This window comes from Urocampus carinirostris, chromosome 11 (assembly GCF_059441175.1).
Source record: "Urocampus carinirostris isolate Australia breed hairy pipefish chromosome 11, RoL_Ucar_1.0, whole genome shotgun sequence".
NCBI lineage: Eukaryota > Metazoa > Chordata > Actinopteri > Syngnathiformes > Syngnathidae > Urocampus > Urocampus carinirostris.
The window spans coordinates 16,611,431-16,634,296 of NC_142359.1; the positions used below are offsets into that span (position 1 = coordinate 16,611,431).

Sequence of the window (22,866 nt, forward strand, 5' to 3'; positions counted from 1 at the left end):
GGACTCCAAATGCCACTTTTGATTTTCAGTCAACGATTGGAAGCACAATGGGACAGCCGCTCATTTCAAACAAATCGTTTCCACGGCTCTGAAAAAGAAAGTGATGGAGAAAAGTGAACAACTAACTCAGAAGATTCTTACAGGATTTTAAAATGGCAGTTGGAGGTGTTGATCATGAGTAACACATCTGACTGTTGCATGGTCTTACTGGCAATGAAAATACTTTGTTAAAGGTGATGAAGGCCAAGTGCTTTTATCTCCCGCTGCCTGTTGCAGTATTCTGTATGAAACAGTAGGCTATGTATGACTCACGCTCCTGCCATTCAAGCATCTTTTTAAACTCAGGAATTGTTTTGTTGGTACAAACTTGAGCGCTTAACTGCAAGTGTTAAGTTTCTAAAGGCAACTCATGATGAGCGGCTTATCTAGCTATTTTCTGTAGTTATTGGACAGATTTTTCTTGTCGCTGCTGACCTTGTATAAAGCGCTGGTTTTGCCAAATAGTACATGTGGGCATTGATGTGTTTCCAGGCAACTGGAATGTGCTCTTGCGGCTGGCTAACGAAGGCATCTTCTTCCGTCTACTTGCCCTGGCCACTGACTTCTGAGCCATCGCTTATCGGGGTCTCCTGACTCCACTTACCAGTAAGATTTGACTAAGAAAGCTCTTAAGATGATGCAAATAGTGAGATTCAGATCATGGGCCAACTATTCAAACATGTGTAAACGCGCTGGAAATATTGAAACGTGTCACTGCATATGTACAGTAGTCATGGTTGTAAGAGTTCTTCATTTATAACCTTTATGTTATTATGTCCTTAGTATTATGGTATTACTTTTACTTATTTATGCTTAAGAAATGCACTTCATGATTATTGATGTATTTGAGTGTAATTATTTATGTCACGATATAATTAGATGACTTAATGATATTCTGTGTACTTATTGTTTCAACTAGCGTTTTTTGAAAGTGGTGTTCTTAGTTCACAGTTCAAAGAAGGCATTGAGTTTTATCAATACTTGCCAGATCCCGTCTAGACAAAAGGCTGGTGTGAAGCAGGGATTTTCCCAATGCCTCTAAAGCTTGATTTTCTTCATAGCACACCCTCTGTCATGATTACCGATGTGAATCACCTGTGCCGGCTCCTTTGGCGCCAACTGCCTCGGACTCTGATTGGCTCCCTGTCCCTATTCAAACCCACTCCTATCCGTTTCCTTTTGTCAGTCCATCTGCGAACCTCAGGTAACACTAGGCAAGCCTTTTTAGACCCTGACTCCCACCTGTTTTTTGATCCCGTCTGTCCCCGGGCTTCGACCTGTTTTTGATCCTGACCACGTCTACTCTCCCGTCACGGCTTTCGACCTCTTTTTGTCCCTGACCACGTCTACTCTCCTTTCCTGGCTGACGACTCTCTTCCGACCCCGACCAGGTTTTTTGCTCTCCTGTCCTGGCTACTGACCCGTTTTTCCGTTCCCGACACCGCCATCGCTCGCCACGGAAGATCCACTTCCGCGTTCAGAGCGACCTGCTTCCCGCGTTCAGCAATCACCAGATCGTGGGTGCAGCCATTTCTCTTTCTTCCAATAAAACTTGTGAGAAATGCAACGCAAGTGGGTCCTTTCTCCGTTCTGGTCCTGACACCCTCTTTTTATGAAAGTGATCGGCAGCAATTTGTCTGCACATTTGGAGTAACCATACAGCCTTGTTATGTACTCACATGACCAGAATATTGTGTTAACTGGATTAATGAAAACCTCAACGAAATTGCTAAACTGCAGCTTTTGTTTTATTTTAAACGGACACGCTGAGGAAGAAAATGTCATCCTTTTTCAATGCTAAATAATTTTTGATACACAAAGATAAAAGACATTAATAAAGACCTCAAAATTCGACATTTTCACAATACGATAGGACAGAAAATATACTTGTAAGCAAGGGTACAATTTAAGATTTTTTTTCCCTTCTATAAGAGGAAAAAGTGTGAAAAAGGAAGTCAGGTGGTCTGCCAGTTGAACCAAGAAAAAAACTACAAGAGGGATTTGTACTCCTAATTAGGTTGTAAAATGGGGTAATTTTGTTCAAGCAACAAAAACAATTATCTAGTCATGCATGCATTAAAATGGGATAACATCACTTAAATCCAGAAAACAGTGCTTCAAAACAAAACAAGTTTGTGCCTACAAGAAAGACTGCTTTAGCAAGTTTGTCATGGTTCTTAATCCTTTGGGTTTTGTGACAAACGGACATTTTATTTAAGCGCAATAAGTCTCCTTGAAAACAGAGAAAAAGAAAGGATTCGGGCCTCGGAGCTGTTTTGGTGCTGAAATGCAGTGCCACAAACAACTCAAGGTTGCAAACACAGCCGCAAATCTGGGATGCAACGTGGCGCCAGTGGCAACACTCACCGGTTATGTTGGACTTGTAGCACTAGTTGGAGGTCGGCGGAGGAGAGCGCGATTTCCCCCCAAATGGGTTGATGATCCTGGCCATGAAGAAGCAAAATGAGCACAGTCAGAGGTTAAAAGATGAGCATTTGCAGCAAGTTGAGATTTATCAGCAGCAAGTTCAGCCAAAAGATTTAAAGGGGCGTCTTTTACTCGCAGTCAGAGTGGCGCTTGGCTCTTATTTGACTGCAGGACATTTCTGAAGCTGCAAGGTGTCTTCAAACTCCAGCTTTTCATTGAAATCATTAATTATTTCATTAAAATCACAATCTCTATTTTATTTTTGTCTGTTTTTCAGGGAATAATTTGTTAATTCCAGACCAGTCTCCTTTCATGTTTAACGTTTCTTAGAGGACCACTGTGTATTATTTAGCGCCTCAGGGTGGTAAAAAACTAAATTCATTAAAAAATATATTTCAGTAATAAGAAAACATCCATGAACTAACATGTAAACATGTATTTTTTTTCTTAAAAATACTCATACTTTGAGAAATATACATATTTTTTTACGTGACATAGGCCTCACTTGGAGGTAGCTGACATATTTATTGACCATCTTTCAGCGCCTCATAGTGTTAATTTTTTTTTTAAATCATTCATCTAAGAAAACAACAATGTTGATTTTAATAAGAAGAAAAATTACATGAACTATCATAAAAGGGTGCATTTTTTAAACAACTCATAGGTTGAGAATGTTGTATTTATTTAACTCAACATGAGCCTCTCCTAGAGAGCGCTGACATAATTATTCGCCATCATGCAGCTACGGGCTCCTCCAAAACACAAATCCTGTAAAAGGCTAGAAAAAACAATGAGAAAAAAACATGGTGCGGTTCGGACGTTTTAAGTCTCTTTACTTTGTGAACTTCCTTTTGATTTGTAGCACTTGTTTTTGGTTGCACAGCGGCGACATTTGTGGTCAAATATTACACAGTGTCCCTTTAGACAACCATGCTTTCTGAACAGGTTTAAGAATACGCTATTTGTACTCACTGCTAGTATTTGCCCCTTAGCAAACACTGCCTTAAATCAACCAAGGGTGGAGGGCTGTTTTTATTTGCTTAGCCCCTCCCTCTGGGTGTAAAATTTGAATACAATAACAAAAATACATTGTATTCATAGCTGCCTTCCTTGTATGTATTCAGTCACACAAGGAATTTTAAGCACACAAGGTATTTTATAATACTTTGTTCTCCCAAAATATTTATATAATACTATTCCACAGTAACACCAACCCACATGCACACACATACAAAATAAATACTCGCATGGAGCCATTTAGCGATCCGTACGCTATGACCATGTATGGACATCTGGAGCTCATTAGCTGGTGTTGTGCAGAAAAATGCCCCCTCCCCCCTGCATTAAATGCCCACCCCTCGCACAAACGTCATTAAAACGGCTTTGTGTCTCATTTTTCGGGGAACGTAATAAAAAAGTAAAGCACAGAGAATTTTCACCTTGTATGGTTTTCCCTTAACCACTAGAATCATAGGGGCACTATTTTCTGTGGTGTGTCTTGGGCAAGTACAGCCTGGTGGCACTCATCCCTCTCCAGGCCAACAAATGTTTCCATCCGGTCTTGAACCAGGGATCTTCCGCATGTTAGGCGAATGTGCTAACCACTGCACTACTTTGTATAAATCAGCAGCTTTGCAAAACGCATGTGGGCAACAGGCTTCAAACAGAGCTGCTCTGTCAAAGCTATATTAATTCTAAGACAAATCACTTGAAAATAACAATGAAACCCCAAAAAGTAAATAAATTATTGAGCAACACCCTTATGCTAAGTAGAATGCGACTCATTATGAATAAATAAATACACAACCTAACGAAGTCCTTAATGATCTAATGTCATCATCGCCCACCCATAATTTGATGTATGTTTGCTTTTCAAATATTTGCATTTTGGTGTGCATGAAAGGCCAGAAATGACAAAGGATGTTTCATCTTTTCGCGGCCACACCTGCATGCGACGCTACTTTCTCTTTCTGACCGTTTCCTTTTGAACGTCATTTGGATTTAATGACTTGGCCAAGCCTTTGCCACTAAATGAGAAGATAAAATATTGGATGTGAGGATTCTGTAGGAAATGCTGTTGGAGCCACAAGAAGAAAGACAGGCGTTGAATTGTGGCACACACAGAGAATAATTAGTTGTTCTGAAACATTCTGACATTGTATCACCTCTGTTAAATGCTTTTTCCAGTGTGAGAGTTGAAAATTGAAAGTTTGTGTTTTTTGGGGTACGTCAAGATAAACCAGCGCCCAGTTTGGGATTGAAACAGTGTGTACGAGTGTGTGACAAATACAAATGCAGAAATGAATCAGATATCAATTTGCCCCCAAAGCAAAAGAGACGAGTCGGCATGGAGTTGTTTTACATTTACAGCACATTCAAAGTTGAAGCACAGAATATATTTGCCCTCCTAATATAATATTTGTCATCTTTCCCGTCTGGCAGAAAGAATAATCTATGATTTTCTGCTTTCCATCCAGACGACAACGCACTTTTTTGGATTTGCATTATCTTGTACCCAAAGAAGGACTGAGTTGCTTGACTTGATGACCTGATTCTAGATTTCTTATTTAGAAGGGAATTTGCATGTGTAAAATAATTCTCCGAAATGTCTTGCCATTCAACAGACTGAATAATTCAGTGGTTGCATCTATTGGCTTGTTCTAAGGGTCGAGTGTGTGTCAGAGAATGACATTCAACTGTCCGTAACAGATTTAAAAATTGCCTAAATCAGATATAGATGGCAGCTTGACATAATTAATAATTTCAAAAACTGTGGGCTTTAGCTATACAGAAGGCAACTCAATTTCTCTCCATCTAATCCAAATGAATCTGGGCCACCGTATGGCTAGAGAAGAATTACTCTTCTCGAGTCCAATTTCTCCTGGTCAAACAAGAGGTGTGGATAAAAACTGGGAAATGTGGCACAGGGAAATCCTTTTACTTGTGGGAAAAGCAGTTCAAAGCACTATACTTTTCATTAGCGTTGAGAAAGTGCAGAGACTGCATGACCCGCTGTCCAGCTGCACACAATGTTTTAGTACTGTGTTCAAGCCCGAAAAAACAACTGGATAATTTAGTTAGGTCCATTCACATATAACAAGGTAGGGGGCAGAGAACCCCCCTGCCACAAAATTGGATCCCATGCTTTGTCAGAGCCTTTACTACACCTAAGTTAATAGTAACTATCCTAAAAACTGGGGTGAAATTGAAACAGGCACGAGAATTTTGCATATAATACGTCAAACTATTATAATCCTAAATCATGATCATGACTTTGGTAAAGTAATCCTCTGTTTATCACAGGAGTTATGTTCCAAAAAGAACATGTGATGAGCAAAATCTACAAAATAGGAATGTGTTTTCATTCATGTTACTATTATTATACAATTAAATAATCGTACAAACACTATTTACAGCCTCAAGCTTTTTTTTTAGTAAATACAAGTACAGTATGGGCTTTTTATTTATTTTTTTACAAATAACTACTAATATTAATACCATTTAGGATGTAGAATACAATGCACACATCTGTTTAGTGGCAAAAATCGTGAAAACGTAAACTGGGTTATAGCGAGGGATTACTGTACACATTAAGTATAGTAGATTTTTTGATAACACTCACAGTTTGGTGTTTCTCGCAAATTTTGCATTGAATACAAGCGTAAAATATCACCGTATTTATACGTGTATCAGTGTTCATTTTACCTCTGAAAAGTGATGGGTCCCAAGGACTCGCATGCTCAAAAATCTATGGGTCCCAACAGAGAACTATGGGTCCCCAAAATTTAGTGTTATCGCGATTGAAATTGTAAATCGGCGACAAATACGTAAAATAAATCTATACATTCATTCAGTTTTAATCATCACAGTTTATTGGTAATACAAATCAGTTATCACTTCAAGATTTTTAAGTTCACAACAGTATTGTACATTATACAAAATATTATTGCTGAAATAATTATATTAGTCTATATTTTCATTCAGTTTCAATCATCCTAGTTAATTGGTAATACAAAGCAGTTATCACTTCAGATTTTTCAGTTCACAATATTGTACACTTGACAAAATAATATTGCTGGAATATTTATATATTCATGCAGTTTTAATCATCACAGTTAATTGGTAATACAAAGCATTTATCACTTCAAATTTTTCAGTTCATATATTCTTCGTGGTTTGCTGTCCCGCCAGAGTTGTAATGCCTTCTCAAAGTCCAATCCATTATCATCCTCCTCATAGCGTAACCAGGAATATAATTTAGTCCATTTTGGCAGGAAAGTCCTTTTCTTGCTAGTATTTTTTGTTCATTTTCTTTCGTCGAATCATTTGCTTCAAAACACGTGTTTTCCTTGCCTTCGCAGTCTTCTGAAGAATTTCTCCGCCGCTTTTTCATGCCGCAATTATTGCCGTTGTTACCACTTTCTGTGTTATGTTTCGACTTATTACCGACACCGAAGAAATTACCAATTTTTGGTTGATTTGCACCGATTTACAACTGTTTTTTCGGAGGCATACTTCTCTTTCACTCGACAACCGCCACAACAATGACGTCATCTCGAAGCAACGAGATCTCGTTTGCCGAGATCGGCGCGAGACCAAAACAACAATGGCGGATGGTGGATCTGCCTGACGAAAAGTTTGGAGTGCGGTAAATCTTTCTTAAAAAAAAAAAAGTAATCGGGTAATAATGACAATTTGGTGTCAAAAACGTTGCGTCCTGGGGACGCACGTTGATTTGACCCAATGCGTCCCCAGCAAAAATGATGCGTCTAGGACGCAGGGGGCAAACGAGAACACTGGTGTATACCGCACATTTGTTTTTTTTACGTAAAAAAAGAACTAGACGTTCGGGTGTGCGTTTCACACAAGGTTTTACAATAGTATATTACCGTATTTTTGCAATGATTTACCAGTTGAATACAATTCTCCGACTACAATTGGAAAATGTTGGCTGCAACGGATTTCAAACCACGGCGGTGAAAGCGCCGAAATCTAACCACTATACCTCGAGTGTTTTATATATATATATATATATATATATATATATATATATATATATATATAAAAATATATTTATATGTATAGACGACATACAAAAAGCATTCGAATTTATCTCATTAGATCAATATTTTTATTCAGAGACAAATGTTGGAGAATTGAGAAAACAGAAAACCATCCTGAATTATGTAAATAAATGCAAAAAAATTACGACATGGACAGAACTCTTTGATGCATCTGATTGTAAATTTTATGTTGGTATTGTGTTCATAGTTTACATTGTCAATAAATTAATTCTATCATGGCTCCACTTATTCTACAACATTTGTCATTTACAATGCTTAGTTTGAGCTGAGAAAAAGTGTAACAAAGCTTTATATCACACATAAATACGTTAGTTTAATCTCCACTTCCACAAGGGTAAATATATGAAACACAATTGTTTCTTGTATTATTTGTCAACAATTTTTTTGTGAAATCTAACGCAAGTTACAATCACCAAACCCATTTTATCTTTCGGAATCCTTCACTTGTGCCATCTTTTATATTATAAATTCATGCTAGATCTGATAAGAAAAAAACAACTGACGGCTCAGGTTGTAGTCGCTTGGAAATGAGAATTTTCTGAGGGTCAGTGAGGGACTTAGCGCTATGACTGCTCACTAGCTCTCCACGGCTGTGGCTTGATGGGAAAGGTAACAAGGATTTTGGCTAAAACTACTACTTCAAGGTTAAACTTCAAGCCGGAGGCGCGAATCAAGCGGGTGGATTAGGGACAGGCTCTGTAGTGCTCCACAGCCTGCCAGCAGTCAGTTTTAATGTATTAACTTCAAACTTGGACGACGGTTTCTGGTGCACATCGTGCTTTGGTCTCAAGTCATCCCTTCATGTTTACCTGTGGAGCTGTAAGCACCTCAGCGGGGAGCCACACGGATGCCTCAGGAATGACCGCTGCTACACTAAAGGGGTCTGGGTATTTCTTCCGCATTTGGAATTTCTGTCTTGCTGCCAGACTCTAAATAACAAATGCAGCTGTAACTAAAGTCTGTTAGAAATTGCTATCCCTCGTTCCTTCTGCTTATTCTATTATCATTTCCTGCTGAGCATGAGCATTCCTTTTGTAATTGTTTCTTCACTTTATGCTAGAAGCAAGACTGAAAATGAGTCATCCATCTTTTAAAGTTTGCTTAATGCACATCTGACGTGGCAAAAATTGCCCTGGAAAGGGGAGGGAAGACACCACTGTTTTGAAAGAGTCAAATAATCATATCAATGTGCTGTATAAGAATGTTCAAAGAAAGTCTTGCTTTTTGAAGGCCAGCTGTGAATAAACGTTCATTTTCTATTGATATACACAGAAACCACAAAAAAAAAAACATGAGGGCAAGTAAAGATTGAGAAAGATAACAAAAGCCTTGTATTTAGACTCCAGACAGAATGGGAAAAGACTAGTAGGAAAGAAGAGAAGGGGGCCTAATTCCAATCCTCCAAGCCGTTTTAACCAGAGCCACATTTAGGTCAACATTGCTTGCTCCACCCACCCGAGTTGCTTCTTGCTTGACCCAGTCCCACCCCTGTCAGCCTTCTGAAAAGACCAGAACCACCAGTGCCATTTCGCTTGCAACCCCAAAACTGATTGGATTGAGTAGGTGATGACTAGACTGTCTTTGTTTTAAATCATGTTTGGCCTCCCATCTGACCAAACTTCATTGCTTCATGAAAAAAACTCTTGGTTGCAACTGGACCAGTTGTGGAGGACCAATAAAGTAGTCACATTTTTTGTGTTTAAAAGAGCAAAACGGTAGTCTGGGTTTCAAGAGTGCCCGCCAAAGCTTGATACCTCACCAACCAACTCTGAGAAGATGTCATATTAAAAAATATATATTTTGCTATGGAGTGAACCAATGTTTAATGTGCTCCACCTAAACCAGATCCCCAAATCACAAGTTATGCTCATTAGAGGGAGATTAAAGAGAATTCTTTCATATGGCAGGTGCTCCCGCCTTGAACATCAACGCAGCTCACATTTCAGAAGGGAGGATTAGCGCATGAGTATGGCTGTCAAGGGGAGAAAGTAGACCTCACTTGTCCACACATGACCGGGCCAATCTATTAGTAGTTCCTTTCTGCAGAATTCTTCGTGTGAAATAAAATGCAATATTTTGCCAATTAACCATTAAACAGTACTCTCTTTTGCAATCAGAGATGTTTTGTCAAAAAAAAAACAATGTTGAAGAGTTGATGCTAAACAGATTCTTAATGGGTTAAGAGACTTGTGGTTTAAGCTTTAACTAAAATATTTACAGCGTCAAATGGCACGGTGTCAAATAGCACATACAGTATGTCACAAAAGTGAGTAGACCCCTCACATTTCTACAGAGATTTCATGTTTAATAGAACATTACTTAAGAAACATTGCTTAAACACAATGAAAATAAGTCTGTCAATAAAGGCCATGGCTTACTTGAAAGATACCCTCTGGTCTGATGAGACAAAGTTTAATGTATTTGGCTCAAATGGTGTGAAGCATGTGTCGCGGCAACCAGGTGAGGAGTACAAACATGTTTGTGTCATGCCTAAAGTCAAGCATGGTTTTGGGAATGTCATGGTTTGAGCTGTGTGAGTGCAACTGGAGTTAGGTAGTTGCATTTCATTGAGGAAAAACATGTACTGTGAAATATTGGAGCAAAGAATGATCCCCTCCCTCCAGAAACTGGGTCACAAGCCAATGTTCCAGCCTGATTATGATCCCAAATACACTTTTAAGATGACCAAGACTTTTCTAAAGGGGCTAAGGGTAAAGGGGATGGACTGGCCAAGCATTTCTCCAGATCTCAGCCCATTTTTGGGGCGTCCTCAAGCAGAAGAAGGAGAAGCACAAAATCTCAAATATACCCCAGCTCTGTCATGTGACAGACTTTAGTCTCAAGTGATGAATTCAGTGCAGATGTTTCTTTTTTGCACAGTCTGACAAGAAACTGATAGTTGGAAGCGTTTAAGATCATTTGTCACCTTCTGTTTTTGACAGGATGTTCGTTAAAGGAAGAGGCCTCCCAGTTGAGTCCCAACGTGTCATCACTCACTTGCAACTCTTACAGAAAAAAACACCAGAGTTAAAACAAGACAGGGACAGCACAGAGCTCAGTATCTAACAGATAGCCAAGGCCCTTAAGCAAAAACACAAATGTGGATGCACTTTTTTACATGCGACTACCACCTATGGCCTAAATTTTAACTGCAGGCTTAGTGTCAAGCTAAAGCATGCTGCCACATCGAGAAAAAACACAGTGCACAGCAGCAGTCATTTTACATGTGATTTGTTAGGCAAATTACGACTCAATATGTGCAAAGACACGATCAATGCCTTGTAAAAAGGACCTTAACCCATCCAATGCCAGACCTCAAGTGGGAACTGCCAGCCATTTTTGCCATTTTGACTCATTTTTGAAGGCCTTCCAGAAAATTTACATCTGTAAGACATATCAAAAGAAGAATTGAACCACCATCTTTCATTACAAAAAAAGGATGTTTCTAGCTTTTACCATTGTTTAGTAGAGAAGTGTTGAACATTGTCAAGTCAGGTCATGTTTATTTGTATAGCCCTTAATCGCAAAGAGTCTCAAATGGCTGCATAGACCACAGATTATTGCAAACCACAGACTATTATTACACCATCCCCTGATCTAAAACCTACATGAGGGCAAGGAAAAACTCAAAAACCTCCACATGAGGAAAATTAAGAAACCTTGAGAAGGGACAGCACATGAGGTAATCCCCCTTCCAGGATAACCAGGCTGCAATGGATGTTGCAATAACAATTACTACACAGATATTGTCAAAATGAAATATAAGTTATTCATATGCTATATAATTGAAGTGTGTTTTAAATTTTTCAGCGCCCGATGTTTCCGGTAAGGTGATCACATGTTTTCAGTCACCATGGTGATAGGGACATGCACGAAACCCTCTCTGCACCGACAATAACAAGGGAACTTAATAATCTTTTTTAGAAAAAAATAAAGCTTTGAAGCATTACCTGACTATTTTCGCTTTTCTCACATCACTGCGCATACTCGCCATTTGGGCTGCCTACACTCTGTCATAAACTGGATAAAGAAAGCAAAACAAGGCAGTTGGGGCTCCTTAAGGTTTGGACAAAGATCTGTAAAAGCCACTCTTGCCATCTAGTGGAAATTTATCATACTGAAATGATTCCAAGATTTATGATACTTCACGATTAGCAGCGCTAAAGCCTTTACAATACTTAAAAAAATTTTTATTCATTTTTTAAACATATTTTTTGGCGTTTTGGCACACAAGAAGAATGCTTCAGAATGCATATTTATGAGTTATGGCACTGAACGAGTCAACTGGACACGGTCAGATTCGCTGTTTATTGACCCAATTAATTTTTTTTCCTCAAACACTTTTAGCTCTAACAACATAGTGCCGTTTCAAAATTTAGTTCATCTAAGCACAAAGACAGCTCCGGTTTTCATCAACCAATCACGGACAATCCGATCACAAAATATTCGCGGAACAAATACATCAGCTTTCTAACAAAAATGTGATGAAAAGCTTTATTAAAGTGCCAATCTTTGATAGAGTCACTAGAATGAGGACAATAGTAATTCCAAGGGACACTCATTATCACTCAGTGCCTTTACGAGTCTCTTTCTCACAATTCAACAAAGAAATTCAATCCCATTCAAAAAGGGGACACAAACCACATGCTGGTTAATCATATCTTTGCTGAAAAGAACAAAACCAAAGCTGTGAATTTTCTAGCAACAATCGGCTAAAATTTGGTAGAAGACTAAGAGCCTGCAATATGCTCTGTGGATCTTTTTCACAATTACCAAAAGAAAATCTGAAAAAAGTGGGAAAAAACAATGATGTTGGTCAGACGTGAGTCAGTGAAAGCGGGCAGGCTGACCCCACTACTGTGAGATGTTAACCCACTTCTTGGAAAGGGCATAGACGGTGACACCCTTCCGTTTGTTTCGCAACTGGCAAAGCTTTGATTCAGATCAGGCTTGTTCAGCTTTAAGTTTTGTTTCCCCTCCCCCTGTGCTACAAGGCAGCAGGGTACTTGGACAAAAATGTAAAGCTCTCTTTTGAAATGTGGATTGAAAGCAAGCGATATCCCATTTGCAATCCCTGAAATATCCCAAAGTCTCCACAGACTGACGTCTCTTGTCTTGTTGTCACATGACGTGGTGATCAAAGACGGCGTCATGTTGGAGCTACGCGTCTTGTCTCGACTCGCGTTCACAAACCTGGCCCGCTGCCATCAAAGGCAGACTCCCCATAGATGCCGCCACCATCGCTGTCATGTGCTTCTCCCTCATTGTAGTCAAGATGATTGAAACTCAAGGATGGATTTCAATCAAACATTCAGCACTGCAATCCTTTTTCTGTACTTTGGTTGGAGCAAAAGATTCTTTCCCCCCCCTCAGAGGTTTTATGATGTTGTTGATATGAAGTTCTACCTTCTGTTAAAGGACAGCTCGATCTGATAATCCCATGTGTCGTCTTTCAAGTTGAAGTGAGACACAAAATGAGGTGATAAAAAATGTTATGATTCTACAAAATAGAAAACGTTTCCCAATTGAATTTTTTGCCTTTCACGTGATGCCATCTGGCCAGCTATTTGCACATGGACATTTGTTTCCAATAATGACATGCCTTTAAAAAGAAGGTCCCGAGTGAAGTCACTTGTGTTGTGTGTGTGTGTCCAGATGGAGCTTTACTATGAACGCTTTGCCAGCACATTATTGCTCAATAATGCTCATAAGGGAAGGAAACAGATGTCCGGTGTAAACCCTCAACATCCCGTTGTTTGTTGAAACATGACAAGTGGACTGTGTTGGTTTTTTAAGAGGGGGCACGTGCCCAATAGTCTGTAGCATGCAGAGGGTTTGTGAAGGCTTTAAAGTTTAAAGAGCACACGTTTTCTGTAAAAGCTATTTATGCAAATGTTGTAGCAAACCAGACAAAGGTGGTGTGGGCCAATTTATTTTGCAGCGGCAGCGTTTCATCTTTGAAGGTGGACTACATCAGTCACTGGCGGCAAAAGCGGCGGAAAACGACACCTCTGTTTTTCTAGTAATAGGAGCTGCTGATTTGACTCATTAATGGGTAGCCTTTTTCTCTGTAGTCCCCTGTTATCTTCCACTCCCACACAGTGAAATTACGAAGGACAGCTTGGGGTTTGCACAAAGATATACCCTTGACTGTCACTGTTGGTTTGGAAAAATTCAAAAGCTGCAAGAATAACCACATTGGCGTTGTAAACATTTCTGAAGCCTGACCTCGTTCAGATGACTCACAACATACAAATTTACTTATTTCCCTGAAAACTGTGAGCGAGTGCCAAATATACAAATGAGAAAAGTCATCGATGTGTTTTCCGCCATACCGCAATTGATTTCAAATGCAATTGCTTTTTTTGTAGGTCCTCATCCGTAGTTTGTATTTTATTTGACAAACACAAGCAAGAAAAAAGCACCAAGAAATACTCAACCCCTTGGAACAAGTAGAGTTTCAAATGCAAATAATTCCACAAGTACTGCAGAAATATTAAGGCAATGACATAAATGTCACCCTATATTCTCTGATTAAGACCAAAACAAAAACTTCGAATATGAACGAATGGCTTGTGCGGAAGTAAAGCTCGGTGATTACACGGGCATTGCGACTGACTACTGACAATGCTCATTCAATGCCAGGCGGAGATGGCAGAGTGACAATAAAAGCACGAGCTAAGAAAGTCCAAAGTCAGATGATCGGTTTGCAGAGGAACAATAACGTCAAATACGCTGCTTTTTCTTTCCCTAGGGGACCAACGGAGACAACAAAATATATTCATCAGCTGGGACAAAAATAGCTTGGACGATAAGACACATAAAGGGCAAAATCTAAGAAAAGCATTTAAAGTCTATTTAAAACCCATTTGTAAGAGTTGAGCTTGTGGGCGGTAGTATCCTTAACACACCCCAAAAATATTTTTCCCGACACTGAAAATTGCACAGTCGAATTTTATTAGCCAGCAATCATTGCAGGGCAGAGTCTGAGGTATCGATTTCAGATTACAGATTTCCCAAATCTCATCTTGTCGTTTTAGCTGCATATTAAGAGCCTCAGCCGTGAGGGGTTAACCAGCAATGCTTTGTGGAAGCTTCTTGACTTCTTAAAGATTCTTGGCCAAAGGCACGCATGACAACATCAAGAAAATATGCAGACGATGGGCTCTTTTCTGATTTTTGCCACTATTTGGGAATTGCGGTAAAAGCGCGGCTGAATCTTGTTCAGATGTTTGAGAGGCAAATCAAACCCCTACGTTTTTTTCTCGTGATTGTAAAAATTCTTTTCTCAAGGTCCTCTTTTAATGCATTCTTTTAAATTCCAACAATTTTCCACTATGTGTCCCTAGTGGGGGACCGAATTTGTAAGAACACAAAAGAGCACGTCAGCAAGCAATGTATGCTCACAATTCATTCAGCAGTGCAAAAGGCTGAAACCATGTGTGCACTAACGTCAATGGTGAAATGTGGCCGCTGTGCTTTGTGCGTTTTGACTTATCACCTCATCATATGGCGGAGAGACAGCACGTTGCTTATACACTCTCACACATTTCGCAGAGAAAAGAGTGAACGATAAACATCTTTGTTGAGACGAAGAGTCACTGGCCACCATGCATGTGGTGCCAGGAACTTCCATCTATCCGGTTGGACATACAACCATTCACACGCCCATAAAAACCCAGGGACTATTTGGAGTCACCAATCGACCTACCATGGATATTTGGAATTTGGGAGAAAACCAACGACTTTGACCCAGGACCTCCGCACTGTGCGCGCTAACCACCCAGCTGCCATGCGTGTCAGGAACTTATAATATTGAAATGTGTCACTGCATATATATAGAGTCATAATCGGATGATTTTTTTCCTTTGTAACCTTCTTATTATTTCAGTCATTTTATAAGTTATTCGGTCATTTAGTCATAATGAATTCACCTCATGGATATTCATTTAAATGAGTGTAATTATTGGATTTATTTATATGATTATTTGACATCTTGATGTATCATTTTTTTCAGTTGTTATTTAATCCCTCCTTTGTTACAAGTAGTGTTTTTAGTTTGCGATTGGGAAACAACGTTGAGTTTTATCAGTCCTTGCATAACTGTTTAGACAAAGGACTTTAGTGAAGTAAGGATTTTTCCACTACCTGTTATTTTAATTGGTCATAGTCAAGTCAGGTTATCTCTATTTGTATAGCCCTTAAACCCAAGGAGACTCAAAGGGCTGACCAGCCCAGCTAGTATAAAAGTTATTGTCAGACATTTTGACAGCACACTTTGGAATCAAACAGCTTTGTTTAGTGCCTCATTTGTGGTGCCTGTAATATTTTGAATAAGAACCTCAACAAACTGTTCTACTCCAGCACTTGTTTTACCCTTCTCACCACTTTCACGACCATCCAAAGAAAGAAAAGTAGTTCTTATATAAACTGCTCAGCTAAGACCAGACATGAAAATAGGTCAGGGCTTAAAAAGGTGAGAAGGGTGCAAAAGAAATACCATATTCCTATATTTAACACGCACCCTTATTTTTTTGTTAAAAATGGCAAGGGTATATCTTTGTGCAAACCCCAAGCTGTCCTTCGTAAATTCACTGTGTGGGAGTGGATGTTGTTTATTGAAAATCAATATAAAATTTAGTTTGACAGGGCTGCATTAAGTCAGGAGGTTGAGCGCTCGTCTTGGGATCAAGAAGTCGCATGGTCGATTCCCAGCTCCTCCGTGTTTTATGTCGAAGTGTCTTTGGGCAAGACACTGAATCCCTAATGCCCCAAATAAGCAGGTAGGCGCCTTGCATGGCTGACTCCCTATGGGTGTGTGTGTGTGTGAATGGGTAAGTGTGAAGCACACTGTAAAGCGCTTTGGGAGGTCTTCATTGACTTGAAAAGCGCTATATAAATGCAGAAATTAATTAGTCAAATTTACCATTTGACTAACTACGCATTGAAAGAGACAAACGTTGTTGAATACAAGTGGCCATGATTCAGTTAATGACAACTATGAACACAATACCAACATAAAATTTACAATGTACTGTATTTATTTCGTGTCCATTAAATACAGATTCATCATCAGATACACCAAGGAATTGTTTCCCTTTACTTTCTGTTTTCTCCATTCTCTAACATTCATCTCTAGTATCATGAATAAAAATAGTGTGATAATCGAAAGCGTTTTACACACGGATAAATACAATACTCCTGCTCACATAAACTACACAGATTTTAATTTAAACGCATCACCTGAAACTGTCGTGATTACCTAACCGGAGTCACCTGAGGTAATCAGCTGGTGTGCTGGAACGCGATCTCTTGATTGGTGGAAGTCTACTACATAAGCTGTCAGCGTCCAGAGATGGACGTTCGAGTGTCTTCCTCATTTCCTGAGTGAACCTCCAACATTCAAGGTACCACAAGCCCATGTATATTCCAAGTCTGATTCTCGTTGCCTGACCCTTGTCTGTTAAAAGTTTACGATCTACTCTTCCGCCCCGGCCACCGACTTACCTGCTACGTTTCGCCACGCGTTTTCACCACGGAGTTGCCATATCGTCCCAAGAGGCTTTCCACTGCCAAGGCTCGACGTCCCAAGCCTGCTCCACCGAATCTTGTCACAATAAAGCCTTTAACTGACGCTATTGGATCCGAGTCCTTGTTCTGTTCCTTGACAGAACACTCGAACCTAAGCATGGATCCAGCGACAGTTCGTCCCACCTCTGAGAGATGCGGAAATGCCGAACAGGAATCCGCGCTACAGCGCCTACAACACACCGAAGGCGCAATACAACAGATCGTCCACGACGTATCCACACTAGTCCGGCAAGTACGACGTCACCAAGAATTTTTTGAACAGTGCGAAGCTCCCCCGGCAACACGAGCACAAGATCCAGTTCCGCCCCTTTCTGATCAGGTCGGCAGTGTTGAACCACGAGTAGGTTCGCCAGAGAGATTCAGTGGAGAGCCCGCCCAGGTCCGCCCCTTTCTTATAAATTGCCGACTAATTTTTGATCTACAACCGCGAGCCTTTGTGAACGAAAAGGCGAAGGTGGCTTTTGTGATAAATCATCTGACTGGCAGAGCCCGCCTTTGGGGAACGGCAGAATACGAACGGGGGGCGACAGCATGCACCTCTTTTAATTTGCTAAGCCAGGAGATGATTAAAGTTTTTGATTCTGGAGCCTCATCAGTCGATGCTGCTCGTTCAATCTTGAACATTCGCCAGGGGAGACGCTCCATTGCCGACTATGCCATTGACTTTCGCACACTAGCAGCCCAGAGTCACTGGAACGAAGAGGCGCTGGTCGACGCCTACCTCCATAGCTTGTCCGGTTATATCAAAGACGAATTGGTTTCCCACGCTCCTCCGGTAACTCTTGACAATGCTATCGAACTGACCGCCCGGATCGACCGTAGGGTTCAGGCAAGACGCAGAGAGAGAGAAGATCCCAGCCAACCCATCACCCGGCTAAGTCAAGACATTAGTAAGATACCGAACCCCCCAACCAATTCTACCGCACCTCATGAGATGATGGAGGTGGACCGCACCTTTCTCTCCGTCGAAGAACGCCAGCGAAGGCGTACTGAACGGCTATGTTATTACTGCGGCGGCCAGGGACATAGGGTGGTCAATTGCCCGTTAAAAGCCAACGCTCGTCGGATATAGGGGACATCCGATTGAGCTCAGCTTTAGTATCGTCCCCCAAGACTGATAGACCTGTTCTCCGGGCAAATCTCATTATTTCCGGTACATCTCAACCCTTCCATGCCCTCATCGATTCTGGTGCTGAAACAAATATCCTGGATTTGTCACTCGCACACAAGATGGGGATACCTGTTGAAACCCTTCCTAACCCGGTATCAGCTCGGGCTTTGGATGGCCGCCTATTAGGCACCGTATCTCAAATAACGGAACCCATTGAACTACAGTTGTCTGGAAATCACAGAGAGAAGATCCGATTTCACTTACTCCACTCCCCTAACCAACCCCTTGTCCTGGGTCATCCTTGGTTGGTGCAACACAACCCCCATTTCGACTGGCGCACTGGGTCGATACTTGAATGGGGCATGGACTGTCACCAAACCTGTCTGCAAGCCGCTCCTTACCCAAATCATCCTGTTTCCACGAGGGCTCCACCCAATCTGTCCAAGGTCCCAGCCTGTTACCACCACCTACAGGAGGTCTTCAGTAAAGCTAAGGCCTCTTCCTTGCCCCCTCATAGGCCTTATGACTGCGCAATTGATCTCCTGCCGGGGTCTGCTCCTCCTCGGGGCCGCCTCTACTCCTTGTCCGTTCCCGAGAGGAAGGCCATGGAGGAATACATTTCCGATGCCTTGGCGGCTGGTATCATTCGACCCTCCTCTTCTCCTGCTGGGGCGGGGTTCTTTTTTGTGGGAAAAAAGGACGGGTCACTCCGGCCCTGTATAGATTATCGGGGCCTTAATGAAATCACGGTTAAAAATCGCTATCCCTTGCCGCTGCTTGCCTCTGCTTTTGAGCTTCTACAGGGGGCCACGGTCTTCACTAAACTTGATCTGCGCAACGCCTACCACTTAGTCCGAATCCGGGAGGGTGATGAGTGGAAGACGGCATTCAACACACCCAACGGTCACTACGAGTATCTGGTAATGCCGTTCGGATTAACCAATGCTCCAGCTGTTTTCCAATCTTTGGTAAATGACATTTTACGAGATGTGCTTAATCGTTTTGTTTTTGTGTATCTGGACGATATCTTGATTTTCTCAAAGTCCCTCGATGAACACCGAAAACATGTCCAGCTGGTTCTCCGTCGTCTCCTAGAGAACTCTTTATTTGTTAAGGCAGAGAAGTGCGAGTTTCACGCCAAGACAGTCTCGTTCCTGGGCTACATCGTGGCGGAGGGGACCCTTCAGATGGATCCTGCCAAGGTATCAGCAGTCACCTCTTGGCCTGTCCCTGAGTCTCGGAAAAAGCTCCAACAATTCCTTGGTTTTGCCAATTTCTACCGGAGGTTCATCAGGAACTACAGTTCGGTGGCAGCTCCCCTCACGCTTCTTACCAGTCCTAGAGAGCCATTTCGGTGGTCTTCCGAGGCTAATGCAGCTTTCAACCGTCTAAAAACCCATTTCTCTACGGCCCCCATACTCCAGGTACCGGACCCTGCACGCCAACTGGTAGTGGAGGTGGACGCCTCAGATGTGGGAGTGGGTGCTGTCCTGTCCCAGCGGTCGGACAAGGACCAGAAGATGCACCCGTGCGCCTTCTTTTCCCGGCGGTTGTCCCCGGCCGAACGCAACTACGACGTGGGGGATCGTGAGTTGTTGGCCGTCAAGCTAGCCCTGGAGGAATGGCGGCATTGGTTGGAGGGGGTAACGGTGCCGTTCATAGTTTGGACTGACCACAAGAACTTAGAATATATTAGATCGGCCAAGCGGCTCAATCCTCGCCAGTCACGTTGGGCCCTGTTTTTCACCCGCTTTAACTTCACTCTGTCCTACAGACCCGGATCTCGAAATGTGAAACCCGACGCGCTCTCCCGACAATTCCAGAATTCCAATGACACACCTCAGGGTCCCGCAACGGTCCTTCCAGCTTCCTGTATGGTGGCAGCAGTCTCCTGGGATATCGAGTCCCGAGTCAGAGAGGCGATACCCGATCAGGCGGGCCCCAGCTCCTGTCCCGAGGGTCGACTATTCGTCTCCGAACCCTTACGGTCCGAGGTCCTCCAATGGGGGCACAATTCTCACTTTTCTTGCCATCCGGGGTCGGCTCGGACTCACAGTTTCTTGTCCCGACGCTTCTGGTGGCCTACCATGGCCAAGGACGTTAGGGAATATGTCTCCGCCTGTCAAGTGTGCGCCCAGAACAAAACATCCCACCAACGTCCGGCCGGTCTGTTACATCCACTTCCGGTTCCCCGCCGCCCATGGTCCCACATCTCCTTGGACTTTGTGACGGGGTTGCCAGTATCCGAGGGGATGACGACTGTACTAACTATCGTGGACCGATTCAGTAAGATGGTCCATTTCGTGGCACTACCGAAGCTCCCCTCCGCCAAGGAAACTGCAATGATAGTCCAGCAGCATGTGTTCCGCCTCCATGGCATCCCTCTGGACATTGTTTCTGACCGTGGTCCCCAGTTCTCATCCGCGTTTTGGAAGGAGTTTTGTCGTCTGTTGGGTGCCTCTGTCAGCCTCTCATCAGGGTTCCACCCTCAATCCAATGGGCAGTCTGAACGAGTGAACCAAGATTTGGAAACGGCACTTCGCTGCATGGTCTCTAGCGAACCGTTGTCCTGGGCTCGGCAATTGGCATGGGTGGAATATGCTCACAATTCCTTGGTTAGCTCATCCACTGGAATGTCCCCCTTCCAGTGTGTGTATGGGTACCAACCCCCTATGTTCCCTAGTCAAGAAGAGGAAGTAAACTGCCCGTCAGCTACGGCGAATGCACGTCGCTGTCGGCGAACTTGGGCTCGTGCTCGGGCCACACTCCTTCGGGCTAGCAAGACTCATGCCGTTGGAGCTAATCGACGGAGGAGTCCTGCTCCGAAGTACCAGGTGGGCCAGAAGGTGTGGCTAGCATCAGCTGATCTTCCACTGAAGGTTGAGTCGAGGAAACTGGCTCCTCGGTATCTTGGCCCATTTCCTATAGTAAAAATTATCAACTCCTCAGCAGTCCGTCTCCGTCTACCAAGATCTATGAGAGTGCACCCCACGTTTCATGTTTCCCGAATCAAGCCCGTCAGCCAGAGTCCGTTGGCACCCATTCCACCTCCTCCCCCAGCTCCACGCTCCTTGGACGGGGAGCCTATCTATACAGTGCGCCGCCTGCTCCGCTCCCGACGCAGGGGTCGGGGCTTCCAGTACTTGGTCGATTGGGAGGGATATGGTCCGGAGGAGAGATCATGGATTCCCAGCAGGCAGATCCTGGACCGATCTCTTGTGGCAGAATTCCATCAACTGCATCCTGACCAACCAGCACCACGCCGTGGTCGTCGTCGTAGGTCTGACGCTGCTGCTCTTCCACCGGCAGACCCACCCGCTACCACCCCTTCAGATGCGGACGAAGGGGCCTCTATCCACTCGGAAGAATTCTGAGGGTTCATCGGACGACCTCTGGGCCCTCCAATTTTGGATTATTGGTGATGTATTTTGGGTTTTGGGGGATTATTTGTAGCTGGCCTGTGATTTTTTTTTTTTTTTCTCTTCCCTTGGATTACCGGTGTTGCCAGGTGACGTGTTTGGATTTATTTTTATTTTTCCCTGGGGGACTTCTGGAGCCGTCCCTTGAGGGGGGGGTTCTGTCGTGATTACCTAACCGGAGTCACCTGAGGTAATCAGCTGGTGTGCTGGAACGCGATCTCTTGATTGGTGGAAGTCTACTACATAAGCTGTCAGCGTCCAGAGATGGACGTTCGAGTGTCTTCCTCATTTCCTGAGTGAACCTCCAACATTCAAGGTACCACAAGCCCATGTATATTCCAAGTCTGATTCTCGTTGCCTGACCCTTGTCTGTTAAAAGTTTACGATCTACTCTTCCGCCCCGGCCACCGACTTACCTGCTACGTTTCGCCACGCGTTTTCACCACGGAGTTGCCATATCGTCCCAAGAGGCTTTCCACTGCCAAGGCTCGACGTCCCAAGCCTGCTCCACCGAATCTTGTCACAATAAAGCCTTTAACTGACGCTATTGGATCCGAGTCCTTGTTCTGTTCCTTGACAGAAACGCACGAGTCACTCTGGGAAATCTTACAGAGGCCTACCTAACGGGGGCAACAGGGGTTCCGTGTTTTGTCCGAGGACACTTCTACATTTAACTCGTGTTTTTTCTAGTGGTTGACTGAGTCTATTCAACCATACTTCAAATAATTCACCTGGCAGTAACATACTAACAACATAGATCATAAAGGCAGGTCATTTTACCTTGTGATGAAAAAGAATGGCAAAAAGCAACCCGTGCTATTCTAAAAAATTAATAAATAAAACTTTGATGACACCAAACTATACGAGGCATAACATTTTTAAAGCAGCTGGTTTTAAAGAAACCAATTTGGGTGAAACAGCGAACAAGCTCAGGACTCTAATTTGGTACCCATAAATTCACTAGGGTACTATGAGAAAATATTAAATCTTTCACCCGCAGATATTTTTTTTTATTTCAAGTGTTATTTCTCATATTTAACTACACTTTATCTAATTTACCCAAAAGTATTTCTAAAAATAATTGTACAGTAAGAAAAATATCTCAAATGAGTTAAATTATCTTTTATTGGAACCAGATAACTTTACTTTTAAAAATAAATCGTGATTTTACTATACTGGGCTTTTGGCAAAATCA

At 42.4% G+C, this 22,866-nt stretch overlaps 1 protein-coding gene across 1 annotated transcript in view; it reads right to left on the bottom strand.

The window, feature by feature from the left end:
- Nucleotides 1-22,866, bottom strand: part of adam19a (ADAM metallopeptidase domain 19a) — a 59,709-nt gene that overhangs the window by 31,101 nt on the left and 5,742 nt on the right. Inside the window, exon 3 of the mRNA XM_088346799.1 lies at nucleotides 2,407-2,483. Coding sequence (XP_088202925.1) covers nucleotides 2,407-2,483 — 77 coding nt within the window. The remainder of the gene's footprint in view (nucleotides 1-2,406; nucleotides 2,484-22,866) is intronic.